This window comes from Sebastes fasciatus, chromosome 4 (genome assembly GCF_043250625.1).
Source record: "Sebastes fasciatus isolate fSebFas1 chromosome 4, fSebFas1.pri, whole genome shotgun sequence".
NCBI classification, from domain to species: Eukaryota; Metazoa; Chordata; class Actinopteri; order Perciformes; family Sebastidae; genus Sebastes; species Sebastes fasciatus.
Genome location: NC_133798.1, coordinates 28,447,612 through 28,465,207, shown reverse-complemented (window position 1 = coordinate 28,465,207; position 17,596 = coordinate 28,447,612). Strand labels below are relative to the sequence as shown.

At 41.1% G+C, this 17,596-nt stretch overlaps 2 protein-coding genes and 1 long non-coding RNA gene across 4 annotated transcripts in view; 1 reads left to right on the top strand and 2 right to left on the bottom strand.

The window, feature by feature from the left end:
* Positions 1–2,731: 2,731 nt before the first annotated feature.
* On the bottom strand, positions 2,732–7,386 carry LOC141767092 (sperm axonemal maintenance protein CFAP97D1). Of its 2 annotated transcripts, XM_074634336.1 has the most exons (5): positions 7,207–7,386; positions 5,990–6,070; positions 5,777–5,895; positions 4,193–4,376; positions 2,732–3,033 (listed from the first exon to the last, which is right to left on the bottom strand). In XM_074634336.1, the coding sequence occupies exons 1-5, from the start codon at positions 7,297–7,299 to the stop codon at positions 2,929–2,931; spliced, it is 582 nt and encodes a 193-aa protein (XP_074490437.1). In that variant the 5' UTR covers positions 7,300–7,386; the 3' UTR covers positions 2,732–2,928. The 2 variants fall into 2 exon arrangements, with proteins under 2 accessions (XP_074490437.1, XP_074490438.1); XM_074634337.1 differs by lacking the exon at positions 5,990–6,070.
* Positions 7,387–13,310: 5,924 nt separating this feature from the next.
* Positions 13,311–17,596, top strand: part of LOC141766481 (zinc finger protein 609-like) — a 44,388-nt gene continuing 40,102 nt past the window's right edge. Inside the window, exon 1 of the mRNA XM_074633382.1 lies at positions 13,311–13,708. The gene's annotated coding sequence lies outside the window, so the exon portion shown is untranslated. The remainder of the gene's footprint in view (positions 13,709–17,596) is intronic.
* Positions 14,153–14,511, bottom strand: LOC141766511 (uncharacterized). The gene is made up of 3 exons (XR_012593645.1): positions 14,433–14,511; positions 14,296–14,381; positions 14,153–14,254 (listed from the first exon to the last, which is right to left on the bottom strand). It is a non-coding gene; the product is annotated as an uncharacterized LOC141766511 (long non-coding RNA).

Below are 17,596 nucleotides of genomic sequence, written 5' to 3'. Positions count from 1 at the left end.
AATGAAAAGCAGTTCAAGATGGCCGATGGCGTGCTAGGTGAGTATTACATTCCTACAGAGAATGGAGCTGTTGGCTCGGTGTTGTCTGGAGGACGGGGGACGGCTGTAGATCTGTTTCCTGGACTGGTGTGAGGACTCGTCTCCTCCAGCAGCTGTCAGTAACAGGAAGGACGAGGAATCTAATCCAGATAACCTGGACCAAGATACTCTTCATCATCACAAAACGTGATGAGACGCAGAAAATGTGTTGGTCCCCACATCCGGTGAGTCTTCATCTGGATCAATATGTCCCCTTTTTTAATTCTACTTCCTGTTTACATCAATCCCTGTCAATCCCAGAATGCAGCAGTCAGATACATCGTTTATTCAAAGCTGATTTAAAGCACAACTTTGGTCCTTTATGTGCAGTTTTTACCATCTTTTCTATCAGTAATAATCATATTGTACTCAACAAAGTCATTTCTGAAGCCAACACGGAAGTGCCAAGCTCTGCAGTTCACTGAATGGCCACTTCAGGCTCCAGTTATGGCTGGAGTAAAGGAGGAAGTCAGGTGACGTAGTATAAAGAGAAGGACAAAAACACAGGACTTTCACCCAGGAGACTGTTGTTGGTGTCCTGTGTGAAACCAAAAATCAATGTTGATTTATTTTAAGTCACATACGTAAGTTAAGTTACGTAAAGTACATAACGCACGTTACGGACATAACTTAACTGCATAATAAACATACTTATTTTAACCCAAACCACGAGGGGGCTTTATAACCTATACTGCAACCAGCCACCAGGGGGCGATCCTCATGTTTTGGCTTCACTTTTGGGGAGATGTCATTTTGTCCATCTTTATATACAATGTTATGGTGGTTACATTTTACTGTATGAGCTGAGTAAAATAACAGCTGAGCAGAATGAAAATATTTCCAAGAAAAAAAATTTAAATCACCACAAAAATGAAATTAATTGGTTGGTTGGTTTCTCTACTTTAGTTTTACTTGAAATTAGGCTTTTTTACAACCACATGATGTGACATCAGAAAAACAGGATATAGAAATAAAACCTAAAAATAAATGTGTTGTTTTAAGGAATATGCAGCTGGTTTTATTAAACATATTTCATGTAGTTTGTCTGGAGTGCAGCTTGTTATTGTTGTTAGTGTGTACAGTGTGTCGGCAGCACTAATAAAGCCGGTCTGTGTGCTGCTGCCTCTGATCTTAATAAAGTGAAACGTTGTAAAACAGGGACGGACGGCTGCTCTCCTATAAACCAATAACACTGTTGACTGTGGTTTTCAGGAAACATGATGCATATATTATATATATATGTATATCTGCATGCTTGGTGACGCAGCTCTTTTATATTCATATTTAAAGAGATGAGAGAAGAAGTGGAATCATTGTTGTTACTACAGTATTTGGCTTGATGCCGTGGGAGGGGGGGGCTGGTCTGGTTTACGGTTACAGACGCTGGTTAACTGTTCCCAGATGGCCCGGTGGTGTCCTGGCCTGAGGAGCTCGGCATCAGGACAGACTGACGCTGGTAAAGGGCTTTTCCACTGCACACATATTTACTCCACACTCTGCTCTCACTGTTAACCCTCTGAGACTCTCAGGATCGATCCTGACCAACATTACTGTATCAGAGGCTGTAGCAGTTTTTCATTTTTAGAGCGAGAGTAGATGTCCTGGTATCATATGAAACTAGAAAACCTAATGAATCCATTGGTACCAACAATGTCATACCAGCTTGTCATGAAGGATGTTAAATAACGAGTCTCCTCTTTACAGACATGCCCACTTTATGATAATTACATGCCATTTGGGGCAAGTCATAGTCAAGTCAGCACACTGACACACTGACAGCTGTTGTTGCCTGTTGGGCTGCAGTTTGCCATGTTATGATTTGAGCATATTTTTTATGCTAAATGCAGTACCTGTGAGGGTTTCTGGACAATATTTCTCATTGTTTTGTGTTGTTAATTGATTTCCAATAATCAATATATACATACATTTGCATAAAGCAGCATATTTGTCCACTCCCATGTTGATAGGAGTATTAAATACTTAACAAATCTCACTTTAAGGTACATTTTGAACAGATAAAAAATGTGTGATTAATCTAATGTGAGTCTCATTGTCTCAGCCTCTGAGGGATGAAGCTCTTCTCATTATAAGCACACAGAACCGCTAAATCACTGTTGTGCTCCTGTAGTCGTTGATCTTCTGTCTCTCCCTCCATCACCTCTTTAATGACCAGAGAAAAACACAGACATGTACTTACTGCCACCTAGTGGACATAACAGCAGAGGACAGAGAGCTGCTGACATGAGGGGGTGTCTGAAACTCATATATTGATGTCTTCTTCACATATTTTAATGCAAAAATATATTCAATAGGTTTGACATTTGTCATTGTGTCTAATGCAGGTGGATTGAGTTCCATCTGTGCTTTTGACGGGACACTACAGGCAAAAACATTGTTTTTCATGCCAGGGCCGGCTTAGGGCATAGGCCATATAGGTGGGCGCCTAGGGTGCCACCTTCTGGGGGGTGCTGGTCACCCTCTAAAAAAATATCTAAATTTTTTGGCACCCTTTCTCATTTTCTGCATTGAGGTGGCAAATAAAGAAAGAAATAAAGAATGAAAAGCACTTTTCACCCTGTAACTCTCTTTCTCACACTTTTAAAGTAAATTGTAGTGAAACTGACTAAACACTTTTAAGCCAACAATATCAGGGACCAACTGTTTATTTATATTTTATTACACAGCTTTGTTGAATCCTCGATTCTGATTGGTCAATCACAGCGTTCTATCATCTGTTATTTCTTTATAACAGAGAGCTATATTACAGATTTTGAGCCATGCATGCCAAATTTAGGGTCATTTTTAATTAAGGCAGTTAGCTGAGGATAGTTGGTCTACATGGGGACACATTTAGCTGGTTTCTCTGTCGGTCCTGTTGGTCCTGTCGGAGTGGCTGCAGCTCGTCGAGCGGTCGCTGCCCTCCACGGCTGCAAACTTCACCTTCCTGTGCGACCTCTGCAGACACAAACACATCCTCTGCTTCAGGGTTCATCCTGAGATAACGAGCAGCTCATCATGGCTGACACACAACAGTCAGGCTGCAGGAGGAGCGCCGTGGTCGGACATCGATTATCACTCAAAGGCTTTTTGTGAATCTGTGGGAGCCACTTCAGCATTCATTCAGTCCAGCAGGCGTCTCTTATCTCAGATACAGAGAGCCCACACATAACGACATGTTGTGTTAAATTTAACAGTTTTGTTCCTGTAGTGTGTGGAGAGCAACGATTTGGCCAAAACAGCACACCACACATTAACAGATTCATTCATCAACAACAAGAGTCCCCACTAAAAAAAACTGAAATCGCACAAAATCTCTGGCGATCAAACATGACTTTAGTGTAAACAAACATAGGGGACGACGGGCAGGATGAACGATGGATGGATGAAGTCATGGAGACACGTTAAATAAACACTACTCAACAAGTTGCTCCTCCATTTCTGAGCTCCATCTTACTACTACTTTATGCTTCACGTTTAGCATTAGCTCATTTATTAGCCGCGGCCGCCGTGATGACGATGGTTGTCCTTCCTTCAGCAGTCAGCTTGGTTCTCTATTGGCTATCGTTCTTTTCTACGTGACTGCGTCATCGGCTGTCCTTGGGGTTCCCCACACACAACAGGATATCCCATCGTAAATATTGAACATGTTTAATATTTCCGATATGAGATCAGTGCATCCAGGATGGACTTCAGAGCCGATCGGGGGATGTAAAAAACACTCTTAACTTACAGTACCTCACACCACAGGAACATCTGGAAAGATCATCTTTAGAACCATCAAACTATCAGGGCTTTGCTGACCATCATCAGGAGGAATCAGACCTAAAATCTGCTGGATTTTCATGTAGTGTGAACCCGGCATTATAAGGACTGTGATAAATACAAATGCAGATCCCACTGTTCTGACTGCATAAAAAAGTAAACTTTTAACTCAGATTTTATGCTGGTGGTGTGTTCTTTATACTATCACAAGTAAAATTAGTTTTTAAAAATCTTAATACATCACCATACGGTATCTCAATATAGCACAATATATTGAATCGTAACCTCTGTATCATGATACGTTATCGTATCGGCAGATCCTTGCCAACACACAGCTCCAGTTTGGACTCACCTGTTTCTCTGCGAGCCCCGGAGGGTATCGGGAAATGCCGTCCCGCCGACGCTCCGCCCTCTCCCAGTCATCCAACCACAGCTGGCGGCGGTACTCTGACTGGCGAGACGTGATTCGCTGGTAGATGGCCTGATTCTGACGGCCGACCAGTAGAAACTCCTCCCTCCTCTTGTCAGCATTCAGACTGAGGAAGAAACACAGGAGGAAGATGAGGAAGCTTAATGGAAGGGTAGAAATGCATTCATTTATGTGAAAACCACATAGTTTAAAAGTCAATAAAACTCACTACACATGCATTAACGCTACCCGACGTGTATTTTTATGCTTTAAAGCTTTAAATTATCTTTTTTCTGGTGAGCTTAGTGGAGCATTTAGCAGCTAAAGAGACAGATATGTCCCTCAGGAGTTGGTGGAGACCAAAAACAGAGCTAAAAGAAAGAGAATATTGGTCAAAAAGACTGCTGGATGTGGAAATAAGCAACTGTTTGCTAACAAGGTCAACATATCAACTTAAAAAGTGATGATTAACGCCCATAGCACTTTATTTTACTAAGCAGGAGTGATTTTTTTGGTGTTTTGTTGCTGGTTGTCAAGGTGGATTTATAGCAGCTCCCTGAGTCCCAGAATAAAAGGTTTCGGAGAAGCTTTATAGCTCCTGTCAACATTAAAGGTTTTACAGCCCAGTGAGAGGGCAGATAAATACCAGAGACTGTCACCACCATCACACATCCACATCCAGATCAATAATTCAACAGCGTAACAGAGCAGGACTGGTCATATCCATTATTTAAAGGTCCAACAAGGAGCCCTGGCATCATCATAGAAACGTTAAAGACCTCATGGGAGGAGAGAAACTCCATGAAGGTCACCGTGATAGCAGAATACAAACTGAGATGAACAACAGCTGTCAGTCATTGAATAAACTTCAGCTCTGTGGAATATACTGCTAAATATATATATATATATATATATATATATATATATAATAAGATGTTATACTCTGGCGTCTTGTGCTGCTGATCACATGTAAATTGCAGTCATATGACGTCATGTTTCATGACATGTCATAACAATACTTACATGACAAGATAAGACAGGATAAGGTAATGGCAAAATAATAACAGGAAATGACAAAATCATGATATAACAGGATATTAAATGACTGGAAATGGCATGATATAACAAGGCGTGACATTACAGTACATGAGAGGACGTCATAACAAGATAGGACATGACATCACATTATGTCACAAGCTATGACCTGGCATAATGTAGGACATGACAGAACAAGATATTAGATGACATAACAAGACATAACATGCCATTCCATTATATCACATCATATAACACGCTATGACATAAAAAGACATGATATGACATGATATAACAGAACATGACAGAAGAAGGCATTACGTGACATATCAGGACAATACATCACAGGACATGACAGGAAATGGCTGATATAACATGACAGGACATAACATTACATAAGAGGACATAACATGTTGTGTCCTGACTGGATACAGCAGGACATGACAAACCCTAACATAACATGTTCTGTATTATGTGTCAGCAGGTTGTCACCTCCTCAGGTGGTACTGGTTCTGATGGTCCACAAGGCCTTTAGAGCAGACTATGTTGGCCAGTTTGGAGGCCAAGAGGCGGTTGTCTCTGTCGATGATGGACAGACGCTCGTCCTGCAGCTGAATCACAGAGACCAGGAGTTAAACCAGAGACATCTCCCACACTGCTCTGGTTTTAATGGGAACTGATCGACACCGGGGAGTGTCCACTGACCTGTAGTTTTTTGAGTTTGAGCTGGACGTGAGCTGGCGTCCTCGCGCCCTTGTTGTCCACTACTGGCAGGGCGGAGCACACCTGGACAGGTAAACACAGGAAAGCTGCAATGTGGATGCTGTTCTAACTTCAGATACTCAAACTTTAAACTAAATCTACAGATAATATGTATACTCTGTTTTTTAATAAACTCCCAATTTGGAGACACCCAACATTATTATTATATTCAGACTGAAGCGATTTTTCGCTTGCAATATTTGGATCTTTTGTGTGGTTCATGTTTATTGGACCTCATGTCTGGTTTTATGGTTCATTTAACTCCTTTTCACTCCGAATGAGAGACAAACAGGATCTTCTGTCAAATAAAAATCCAAGAAAAAGGCACAAAATGGGAAATGTTCAGGTGTTAATATGACTTTATCTTCTGTCTTCCATAAAGATGTTTATAATTAATATTAGAACATTCATTTTAGGATCAACTTCCCATTAAATGTTAGTTAGATATAATCTGTAACTGACGGGTGCGTAAATAGGAAACTGTTTATTAATAATGTCGCCACAACAACATTATAAAGGGAAAATATGTCAAATACTGTGTTTAGTTTGTGTCGCTGCCCCCAAGTGGCCAAAAAAACAATTAATACAACTTTAACTGATTACTACAACAAGTATACAATGTATTTTCTATTCCTACTATTCTACTACTGCGAATACTTCTTATTTATTATATATTCCTTCAGCTAGACGTTACAGAGCCAGTAAATGTGAAAATAACCATCTATAGCACTACTGAAGAAGAAAACAGTTTAATCCAAGGAGACACTGTTGCATTTAGTTTTATGTGTTATGTATTATGGTTTTATGGCTTTTATGATTCTCTCCTGATTTTTATAATGCCTATGTATTTATATCTTTTATCTCACAGGGCATGTTCAATACTTAACTTATCTTTTTTATTGTGTGTTTGGTTTACCACTGTATTACACTGACAATGAAGTAGATCTTATCTTATCTTATCTTATCTTATCTTATCTTATCTTATCTTATCTTATCCACCAAGTCCTCCACCATTCAGTCCACCACTACTCAGTCCAACACCGCCCAGTCCTCCACCACCCAGTCCTCCACCACCACTCAGTCCACCACCACTCAGTCCACCACCACCCAGTCCTCCTCCACCACCCAGTCCCCTATCTTCCCCTCCCTCCTCCTCCTACCTTCCCGCGGTGGCTCTCGTAGTTGTTGTGGTCCCATCGCTGCTGCAGGTAGCGGTTGGTGACGGGCTTTAGCGGCTGGTAGGACCTGTGCATGCTGCAGCTCTGATGATAACCTCACACTCACTGCGTTCACAGTAGTCTAACCCAACAGGAGGTGTGTGTGTGTGTGTGTGTGTGTGTGTGTGTGTGTGTGTGTGTGTGTGTGTGTGTGTCTGTGTGTGTGTTTGTAGGCCTGGGGGGTTGTCACCATGGAGATGTACCCCTCTTTATCTCAGCCAGATAAGTTTCCTATTAATTATTACTGAGCTGAGGAGGCACACACACACATACACTCTCTCTCTCACACACACACACCTGAGGATAATCTATTTATGGAGCTGTAGATTATATCATTAAACATCACAACATTCATCTATTGCACCATTTTAATTTTGATATCTAGATATTTGGATCAAAATATTAAAAAAAGTTTACCTAAATGTTTAAACTAAATGCAGTCAACACTGGACACTGATTGGCTGACAGCAACTAAACAAGACAGCAATTGAAATAAGGAAAACGTGCTAAGTGAAGGTTGGATTAAAGTCTGCAAACTGAACCACGACCAACTGTGATGGATTCTTTCTTTCTTTCTTTCTTTCTTTAATTCATGCTTCCATTCATTCTTTCTCTCTTGCATTTATTATTTCCTTCTCTCTTTAATTCATCCTTTCTTTTATTCATTCTTTTGTTCAAGTCCAAGAAACTTTTGTAAGAGGTCAAAAGTCCAAAAGGTCGGAAAGAACTGGTTTCATCTTTAACAATTCATTGTATTTTAGAAGTTTATCATATGTTTTTTTATGTAAAATCTTAGTCTGAAAAGTAACAAGCAACTACAGCTGTGAAATAAATGCAAAAAAGTGCAGTAAAATGTACAATATTTCCCTCTGAAATGTAGTGGAGTGGAAGTATAAGGTAGCAAAAAATTTAGAAATAAATACCTCAAAATATTACATAAGTACAGTACTTGATTAAATGTACTTAGTTACTTTCCACATCACTCCATACTTGTGTCTCTCAGCTGTTGTTGTTGCCTCTTGGCTTCTTGTGTTCAGTCTCTTTGCCTAAATATGATGTAAACTCAAACTGGCTGCAGTTTCTATTCTGACTTCATCCTGTTAAAGTTGTTTTCTTGTGTTTACATGGCAGCAGGTCAGAGCAGGAATAAACAGCCGTGTCAGGTCGTCTGCTGCAGAATAATCGAGCTGCACGAGAGATTAAACACAACCGGAGCTGAACGAAGACATTCCTCGTCCACACAGTCTCCCCACGGAGGCTGCAGCCCAGAGACGGAAATAATGACGACGGATCAACAACTCTGTGCTTTTATTGAGCCGTCAGCTCCAGTTAAACTGGAGGAGAGGAGTGTGCGGCGAGCCAGGCCTCTCGCTCTGGAGAGGGTTGTGTTTCTTGGCAGGTGTAGCTGGTGTGAAACCAAAACCTCAGTCATCTATTTCACAGTTAGTTGTAGCCTCAGTGATGCCTTCTCAGTCCAATCTCCCATCCAAGATTGTTCAGGCAGGACGGCCAGGTTTGCAGTGAAATATTTGTAAGAAGTGGAAGAAAACTGAGATGTTTCACAATTAAAGTGCCTCCTAGAGTGTGGAATGAGTTCGTTGTTGCCTCTTGTGGCCGTTGGGTTAAAAACAGCTACTATAGCTGCAGTTTTCACCAGGGGGCAACCTCTGGGTCTGAAAAGTGAAGCCAATGCTGAAGTGCCTTAAACCTGCATTCTCTCTAATAGCCAGCAGGGGCCGACTCCTCTGGTTGCTTAAAGAAGTCTGATTCTATAGAAGTCTATGAGAGAATGAGCCTACTTCTCACTTGATTTATTACCTCAGTAAACATTGTAAACATGAGTTTATGGTCTCAATCGCTAGTTTCAAGTCTTCTTCAATACAGCATGATGTTCATTTAGTAAATTATGATCCCATTCAGAGTCAAATAAACCATAAAGCAGGGGATGCTTTAGGGCGGGGCTACCTTGTGATTGGCAGGTTGCTACCACGGTTTTGTACAGTCTGGGAAAAGTCTGTGTTTTCGTCTTACAACTGTAACCCTTTCACAGTGTGTTTTCAGTTCATCAGAGTTAATTATAACCTTTTTGGTCGCCTAAAAAAAAGCCTTATTCAGCGTTCAGTTGTACTTAGCTCCAACCAAGATGGCGACGGCCAAAGACCCAGATGGCGACGGCCAAAGACCAAGATGGCGACGGCCAAAGACCCAGATGGCGACGGCCAAAGACCCAGATGGCGACGGCCAAAGACCAAGATGGCGACGGCCAAAGACCAAGTTGGCGACGGCAGAAGACGAAGCTGGCGACGGCCAAAGACCAAGATAGTGACTCCCAAAACCAATATGGCGATGTTCAAAAACCAAAATGGCGACGGCCAAATACAAAGATGGCGACGGCCAAAAACCAAGATGGTGACGGCCAAAAGCCAAGATAGCTCCCTCATTGTCCCGTTGGTTTGTGTCACACAGGAGAATATAACCAACCTGCTGTATGTTTACAGAAGTTTTTGTGTTTTCTTGCAGCCGCCTGTTGTTGGCTGCTTGATTTAATCAAGGTAAACTCAGTGGATCATTATGTATAATGGCTTTGCCCTTTGGCACGACACTTTTTAAATTAAAGGCTGAAGATGAAACACACACACACACACATCTGTCCTGCTGCCTTCAGATGACTGCAGGGATTTAATAAACTGAAGGGTTTTTATACGGCTGAGAAAGAAGCTGTGGATAAAAGAAATCAATCTTTGGTTCGATGCTGACTGCCTGAGTATATTTATCTCACTGCCTCTTTATATATATACAGTATATATGTTCTTAAGATGCCTTTGTACAAAGTATTTCCTTTTATTTATTGTATATAACTTACTCTTTTAAAGGAGCTTCCCAGCAAAAAGTATTTCGCACTATTGTACTTGTATAACCGGTGTGAAAATAAACATCTTGAATCTTGAATCTTGAGTGACGAACATAAGTGTTAAACTTGTAATTTGATGCTGATCTAGTTGCATCTTCAGTGTTTCATTATGTTATTATTTCATTAATTGTTTGCATTAGTCGGCAATGGTCTGTAGCAGCTACAAGTTTCCATCAAGTATTTAGTTTGCACTTGTTGATGAATCACCAAACAGACCTGTGATTAATGAGAGACAGTTTTCACCAAAACACCACCTCAGCTTCCAACCCGTTCTCACTCACAACTCGTCAAATATGGCCGTATATGACGAATCTAATAATAATACAATTTAAGGTTAAGTTTAAACCTGCATATAAGAAGTGGACGTAGTCACAGTGACGTCACCCGTTGGTTTGTGGACTACGGTGTTGGAGCCTCAAGTTTAGCATGGTTTTTGGCCGTCACCATCCTGGTAACTTTGATGAACTGAAAACACACTATGAAAGGGTTAAAGTTCCAAGACGAACACACGGACAACTCCCAGACCGGACAACGCCGTGGTAGCAACCTGTCAATCACAAGGTAGCCCCGCCCTAAAGCATCCCCTGCTTTATGTTCTATTTGACTCTATATGGGACCATAATTTACTAAATGAACATCATGCGGTTGAGACCATAAACTCATGTTTACAATGTTTACTGAGGTAATAAATCAACTGAGAAGTTGGCTCATTTTCTCATAGACTTCTATAGAATCAGACTTCTTTTAGCAACCAGAGGAGTCGCCCCCTGCTGGCATTAGAAAGAATGCAGGTTTAAGGCACTTCAGCATTGGCTTCACTTCTCAGAGCTGGAGGTTGCCCACTGCTCTTGAGATTCGTCCATTTCTAAACTGTTTTTCATGTAATAATAAAAAATGTTTCTGTGATGCTCATCCAATAAACAGAGCTGAAATGTTCTGCATCATTTAAACCTGGTTGTCTGAGTGTTGCTTGCTCACGTGTTTAATTGTAACGCAGGTGATCCAGGATCTAAATTATAATGCTGCTCTGAGTGGAAGCCTCTCTGAATAGGAGTCGGTTAGAAATGACTAGAATATAAAACCCACTAATGTTTATTCTCCTCTGAATACAGATGGAACCGGACGCCAGAGGCAGATTTCAAAGAATAGTTCAATATGCTGTTCAACACTGCATCGAGGACACCATGTCCTCTGATTTCAGCTCTGTGTGTGTGTGTGTGTGTGTGTGTGTGTGTGTGTGTGTGTGTGTGTGTGTGTGTGCAGGATTAATTGAGCATGTTTTGCCACTGAGTGGGTGTGTGTTCTCTTCTCTTGCTGTGATGAAACGCCGTGGGGAATTCATTTATTTTGAAGTCTGCTTATTATGCTCTACAGTGGAGAGAGACAGGACGGACAAGAGACATTCAGGGGGAGTGGAGGAGAGAGAGAGAGAGAGAGAGAGAGAGAGAGAGAGAGAGAGAGAGAGAGAGAGAGAGAGAGAGAGACAGTGTTGCCTCAATGCTCAGAGTGGGAAATGAAGAGTTTATTTAATGGGGGAAAAAGGGACTGGAGCACACTGATTGACTTGCAGCCTTTAATTGTGCAAACGTTTCAACACTAATGTGTCTTCATCAGAGAAAAGAGGACAAACACACAGTGCTGGAGGGAGTATTCAGATCCTTTACTGCAGTAAAAGTACTGATACCACACTGTAAAAATACTCTGTTACATAAAAAGCTTTAAATGTAAGAATGACACCTGTGGCCGTTAAGTCAACAACAGTCAGCATCCTGTTACTCGCGCTTGTGCTCGCACTACGTAGACGCGAGCAAGCATCGGTCAAAACAGTGAGGCGACACACACGAGACTGAATGTGATTGACAGCTAAAACCACAATATCACTAAATATTTCCCATGCTTGGCAGTAATGTTAGGTTAATTGTCCAATAGGAATTTTGCCAGCTCGGGCTCCGTTTTGATACCCAAAACCAAACGAAGGTCCCACCATGAATCGTAGGCCCGGCTGATGTTGATCCTAGTTCCCCTCCCTCCCCCCACGTCGGTCACGTTCTATGGTCTATAGTCACACTGTACTTTGACCTAATGCTAAAATGAGCATGCTAACAGGCTAAACTAAGATGGCAAACATTATACCTGTTAAAGGTCAGCATGTTATTGTAACTGTGAGCGTGTTAGCATGCTGATATTAGCATTTAGCTCAAAGTACAGTGTGACCATAGACTCTTAGTCAGACCCAGTTGACCCCTGAACCACTTCAGTAGGTGGCCCATGGATGTATTGTAAGAACTGGATACCGGATTCCAAGATGGCGCCCATTCATCCCAATATAAGTATAAATTGATTTGAATGTAGAAAATGAGTAGGAGCGCCGATCGGCATTTTTTTAAAAACATTATTATAATTTTTTTAGAGGGCGACCAGCGCCCCCCCAAGAAAGTGGCGTCCTAGGCAACCGCCTATATGCCCTATGCCTTAAAGGGTCCCATATCGTGCTAATTCTCAGGTTCATACTTGTATTTTGTGTTTCTACTAGAACATGTTTACATGCTGTAATGTTAAAAAAACTTTATTTTCCTCATACTGTCTGCCTGAATATACCTGTATTTACCATCTGTCTGAAATGCTCCGTTTTAGTGCATTTCAACAGAATTGCAACGGAATTGCAACAGAATTGCAACAGAATTGCAACAGAATTGCGTGGCCTGGCAACAGTTTGGGTCCATGTTTACTTCCTGTCAGCTGATGTCATTAACATACACTGCAATCAGGACTAAACTGGGACACATTTAGAATGTTTACGTTTAAAACCGTGTAATGGTCTAAATATTGTATATTTGTGACATCACAAATGGACAGAAATCCTAACGCACAATTTCTGCATACGGGCTGTGTGTATTTCTCTGTATATTGAGAGCTTCGATACTTTCACAGTATTTATCAAGCACTTAAACCTGCTTTATAATATAAAAGACATGAAAATCTTACATTTTACAATATGGGACCTTTAAACCGGCCCCGGGTGGTGTGAATCCAGTCCAAAAGTCCACTGAATCCAGGTCCAGTCGGTGGCTGCAATCCAGCCAAACCCAGTCCAGGTCCAGTGACTCCATTGATCCAGTGTTCCTGGGTTTGGTTGCATGCATTGTACCTTAACAGCCATTTAGCCCCACAGTGCTGTTTGTCTGTCTGTTGCTTGTCTGTTGACTTGACTTGGGGGGGGGGGTAACGTTGACTCTGGGAACTCTGGGAATATCACATCCACTCATGGAATATCTGGGATTAGTCTTGTTTTCATCCAGGCCCGAGAAGTGACTCCAAAATGTCGGTGTTTCCCGCTCTGCTTTCCCCGTTTTCTCTCCGGGATGTGACCGTGTGATGGCTGCGGTCCAGTGAACTGGGAGCACGTTGACTGGTTCTCTCTCTGACGGCTCAATCCACCAGTTTGTGGGAGCTGGTTCTAACTGTTTCTTACTGGGATTACCGGGACTTTATGGAGTGCACATGAACGGTGGTCGGATAGGGATTGTAAACGTGGTAAGTGGACGCTGTTGAAGTTGTCTCTGTTGGTGTGATTTTGGATGCAAACGCGGGATAGATAGCCTGGTAGCTATCTATCCCGGTGGGTTAGCTGCTTAGCTCAGCAGGGCTAGCTGCTGTCTTTGTCTGGAGAGACCGGGGAGCTAAGGGGCATGCGTCCATCATCGGACACGTCAAGATTTTCAAGATTCACTTTATGGTCATTTCACTGAGTATTTTGCATACACAGAAGAAGGAAATTAAATATTGTTTCTCTCCCAGCAGCTCCCAGTGTCAGTGCATTAAGGATTAAGGATATAATAAATAAGTATTAAAATTAACAATACCTAAAAAATGACAATAAAATAAGTAAAGGCACAATTTCACACAATTTGCAGTCGTGTTTAGCAGCAGAGAAAAGGTGCATTTATGTCCATAGTGAAGTGCTGTTTTGCATTACTAGTCCCCATCTGACCCAGCTTGTTCCCTTTTACCTGAACCACTACCTCCACACTCCTGAACCACTACAATACCTGAACCACTACCTCCACACTCCTGAACCACCTCCACACTCCTGAACCACTACCTCCACACACCTGAACCACTACCATAGCTGAACCACTACCATACCTGAACCACTACCTCCACACTCCTGAACCACTGCCATACTTGAACCACTACCTCCACACTCCTGAACCACCACGATACCTGAACCACTACCATACCTGAACCACCACAATACCTGAACCACTGCCATACCTGAACCACTACCTCCACACTCCTGAACCACCACAATACCTGAACCACTACCATACCTGAACCACTACCATACCTGAACCACTGCCATACCTGAACCACTGCCATACCTGAACCACCACATACAGTGACAGTAACAGCAGCCTTTCCCTGTTTTGTGTAACAGTTATTCACACTTATCAGTAGCTAGGTTACAATGATATCTGTTTAACTGGGATGTTTAGCATGTTTTCAAGCTATTTTAGCATTTTAGAAACACTTGATTGCCAATTTTACTAAATCTATAACCTCCCTTTGACTATTGTGATTGCTTGCTGTGCAGCGAAACTGGATTAAAATGATGATTTAAAAAGGGTTAAGTGGGGAAATGGTAAACGCTTGTCCGATAATGGATCTATGTGTTTGACAGCGGAGGCTTGAAAGCGCCGCATCGGTTAATTTGTGCATCACACGACAGATAGGACAGTTAGGTCAACAGCTGTATAAACCATCTGTATAATGTTAAGTAGGGGGGTATATATGGTTTGTCAGCTGTCCATGCAGGTGTTGTTCTTGTAAAAATGGTAGGTTAATCGCAAAGTTACACGGAAAAACACTAAAAAATCTCACCCATCCTAGCTGTAAGCAGCTCCGCGTCCGATAATGGATCTCGTTAGCCTGGTAGCGGGCCACAGCGGGCCTCGGGACTAGCTGCACAAGTTGTGCCAAAAATACCTTCATATTATTCGATGTTGCACTCTTAAGTGGATGTTATCGTGTCTGTTTGAGACTAATGTTATTGCAGTGTGTTGCTGTGAGACGTTATTAGCGTGCGTGTTAGCTTTGTAAGGGCAGTGAGATCCAGGGCCGAGCAGTCAGCCACCGCTAGCTATGCTAAGCTAAGCTAACGGTAGCTAGGTTAGCTGCTAGCTCCGTGGGACTGCTGTGTTTGTAGCAATCTTCTGTTTCTTTACGTGTGTAATTAGCCACCATAACCTCTCACAGATTATTAACATTCAATTAGTGTCTGTGTTTCTTGTCCCCCACCATCTAAAACAGACAAGCACTGAGCAGGAACGTGGCTAACCTAAATGCAGGCTAACTACATGATATAAATATCCTCTGAACAGGGTTACCAGGTTCAACTTTATTTGTATCTTACAGCACAATTGACTTGAAAGTTATGATTTTGTTGCTGTTATTAAAACATGCTAATTATAATATGACATATAGGCTCATTTTAGCACGATTGCATAACACAAGCTAGTGTTGAAGGCCTGTTACATTAGTTACTAGGAAGAAAAAGACTACTTAGTTCATCACTAAATCTCAGACTTTTTGGGGCCAGGGACCCCTTACAGGGGAGAATCTTCCAAGGACCCCCTCCTAAACGTAACACTGATAAAGCATAATGCTTACTACCATTTGTACTATTCAATACTAGGTCTGGGACAATACCTCCAGATTCGATTCGACCACAATACTTTGGTGCCGATTTGATATGCATTGCGATTTTTAAGTATTGCGATTCTACAAGTATTACGATTCGTTATTGCCATTTTTGTTAACTTTTTTTTAACTTACTTACTTTGGAAAATCTCTAAATTAATCTAGTAAAACATTTTGATTTTCAGCATGTATGTAGTCACAGATGTCCTGAAGTCAAATATATCAGTCATTGTCAGGGATTATTTATAAAACATTTCCAGCAATTTGATTCAAATTGTATTTGGACTCAACTTCACAGCATTGTTAGTCGACATTTCAAGTAATTGATCTTAAAAGATTTCAGAAAATGAACAGTAACGAGACTGGCATAGCCCTAATAAATCCAGATATTTAAATTTACAAGTCTCAAGATGACTTTCAGTAAGTGCTTCAACTTATTGCTGTGTGTCACAATCATATCAGAGTTTCTATTGGCCCAAAGCTAACGTGGGTGGGAGTAATGGACACAATATGCTTGTTTTATTCGCGCAAATGGTCCCCATCTGTAGATATGCACTTTTTATTGATACAGCACAATTTTATAATTTATATCTAATTGCTTCGTGGACCCCCTGACAGAGTTCCAAGGACCCCACTTTGAGAATCACTGTTTTAAATGCCTTAAAGTTACTCTGACAGGGTGTGTGATTTTCATTTAACCTACCTAAAGTAATTCATCCACCTTTTTAAGTGCTGCATTGTGTGTTAATTCCATTAACAGGAAACCAATTTAACTGTGAAGCAACATTAGGGATTATATCTGAGAATAGGCGGCATGTTTATTCTTCTAGTAAATGTGTTGACACATACCGGATATCAGTTAATGTTGTGGGAGGTGTAGATATTCTGTAGGTGTCTGACTTGTTCTGTTGAACCATATGATTCAATCTGTTTATCCAGTATCATAATTACTATATGATGACTTCTTTCAGCGTTGTGCGTCAGTGAGTTTGTGGTCTTGAGAGTCAAAGTAGTTTTACATAATGATGAAAAGACTCTGGATCAGTTTCGTCCCATCGGCCATCACTCTGATGAACACTTGAAATCAGTCATAGACTAAAACATTCACTCACTTCCATTATGATTATATTTTTACAGTTAAAATGTACACTGTATTTAACATGTACATTATATCATCATGCACTGTCACTGTTCATATAAATCCTACATGCTGTATACTGTAGCCTACATAATCACCCGTTAAATATTTTTTTCTTTGCACTATTTATATTGTTTACAACTTACAGAAACACTTGACTTGTATATAGATTAGGGCTGTCAATCGATTAAAATATTGAATCGCATGATTGTCCATAGTTAATCGTGATTAATCACACATTCTTTATGTGTTCAAAATGTACCTTAAAGGGAGATTTGTCAAGTATTTAATACTCTTATCAACATGGGAGTTGGCAAATATGCTTGCTTTATGCAAATGTATGTATATATTTCTTATTGGAAATCAATTAACAACACAAAACAATGACAAATATTGTCCAGAAACCCTCACAGGTACTGCAATTGCAACAACAGCTGTCAGTGTGTCAGTGTGCTGACTTGACTATGACTTGCCCCAAACTGCATGTGATTATCATAAAGTGGGAATGTCTGTAAAGGGGAGACTCGTGGGTACCCATAGAACCCATTTTCATTCACATATCTTGAGGTCAGAGGTCAAGGGAC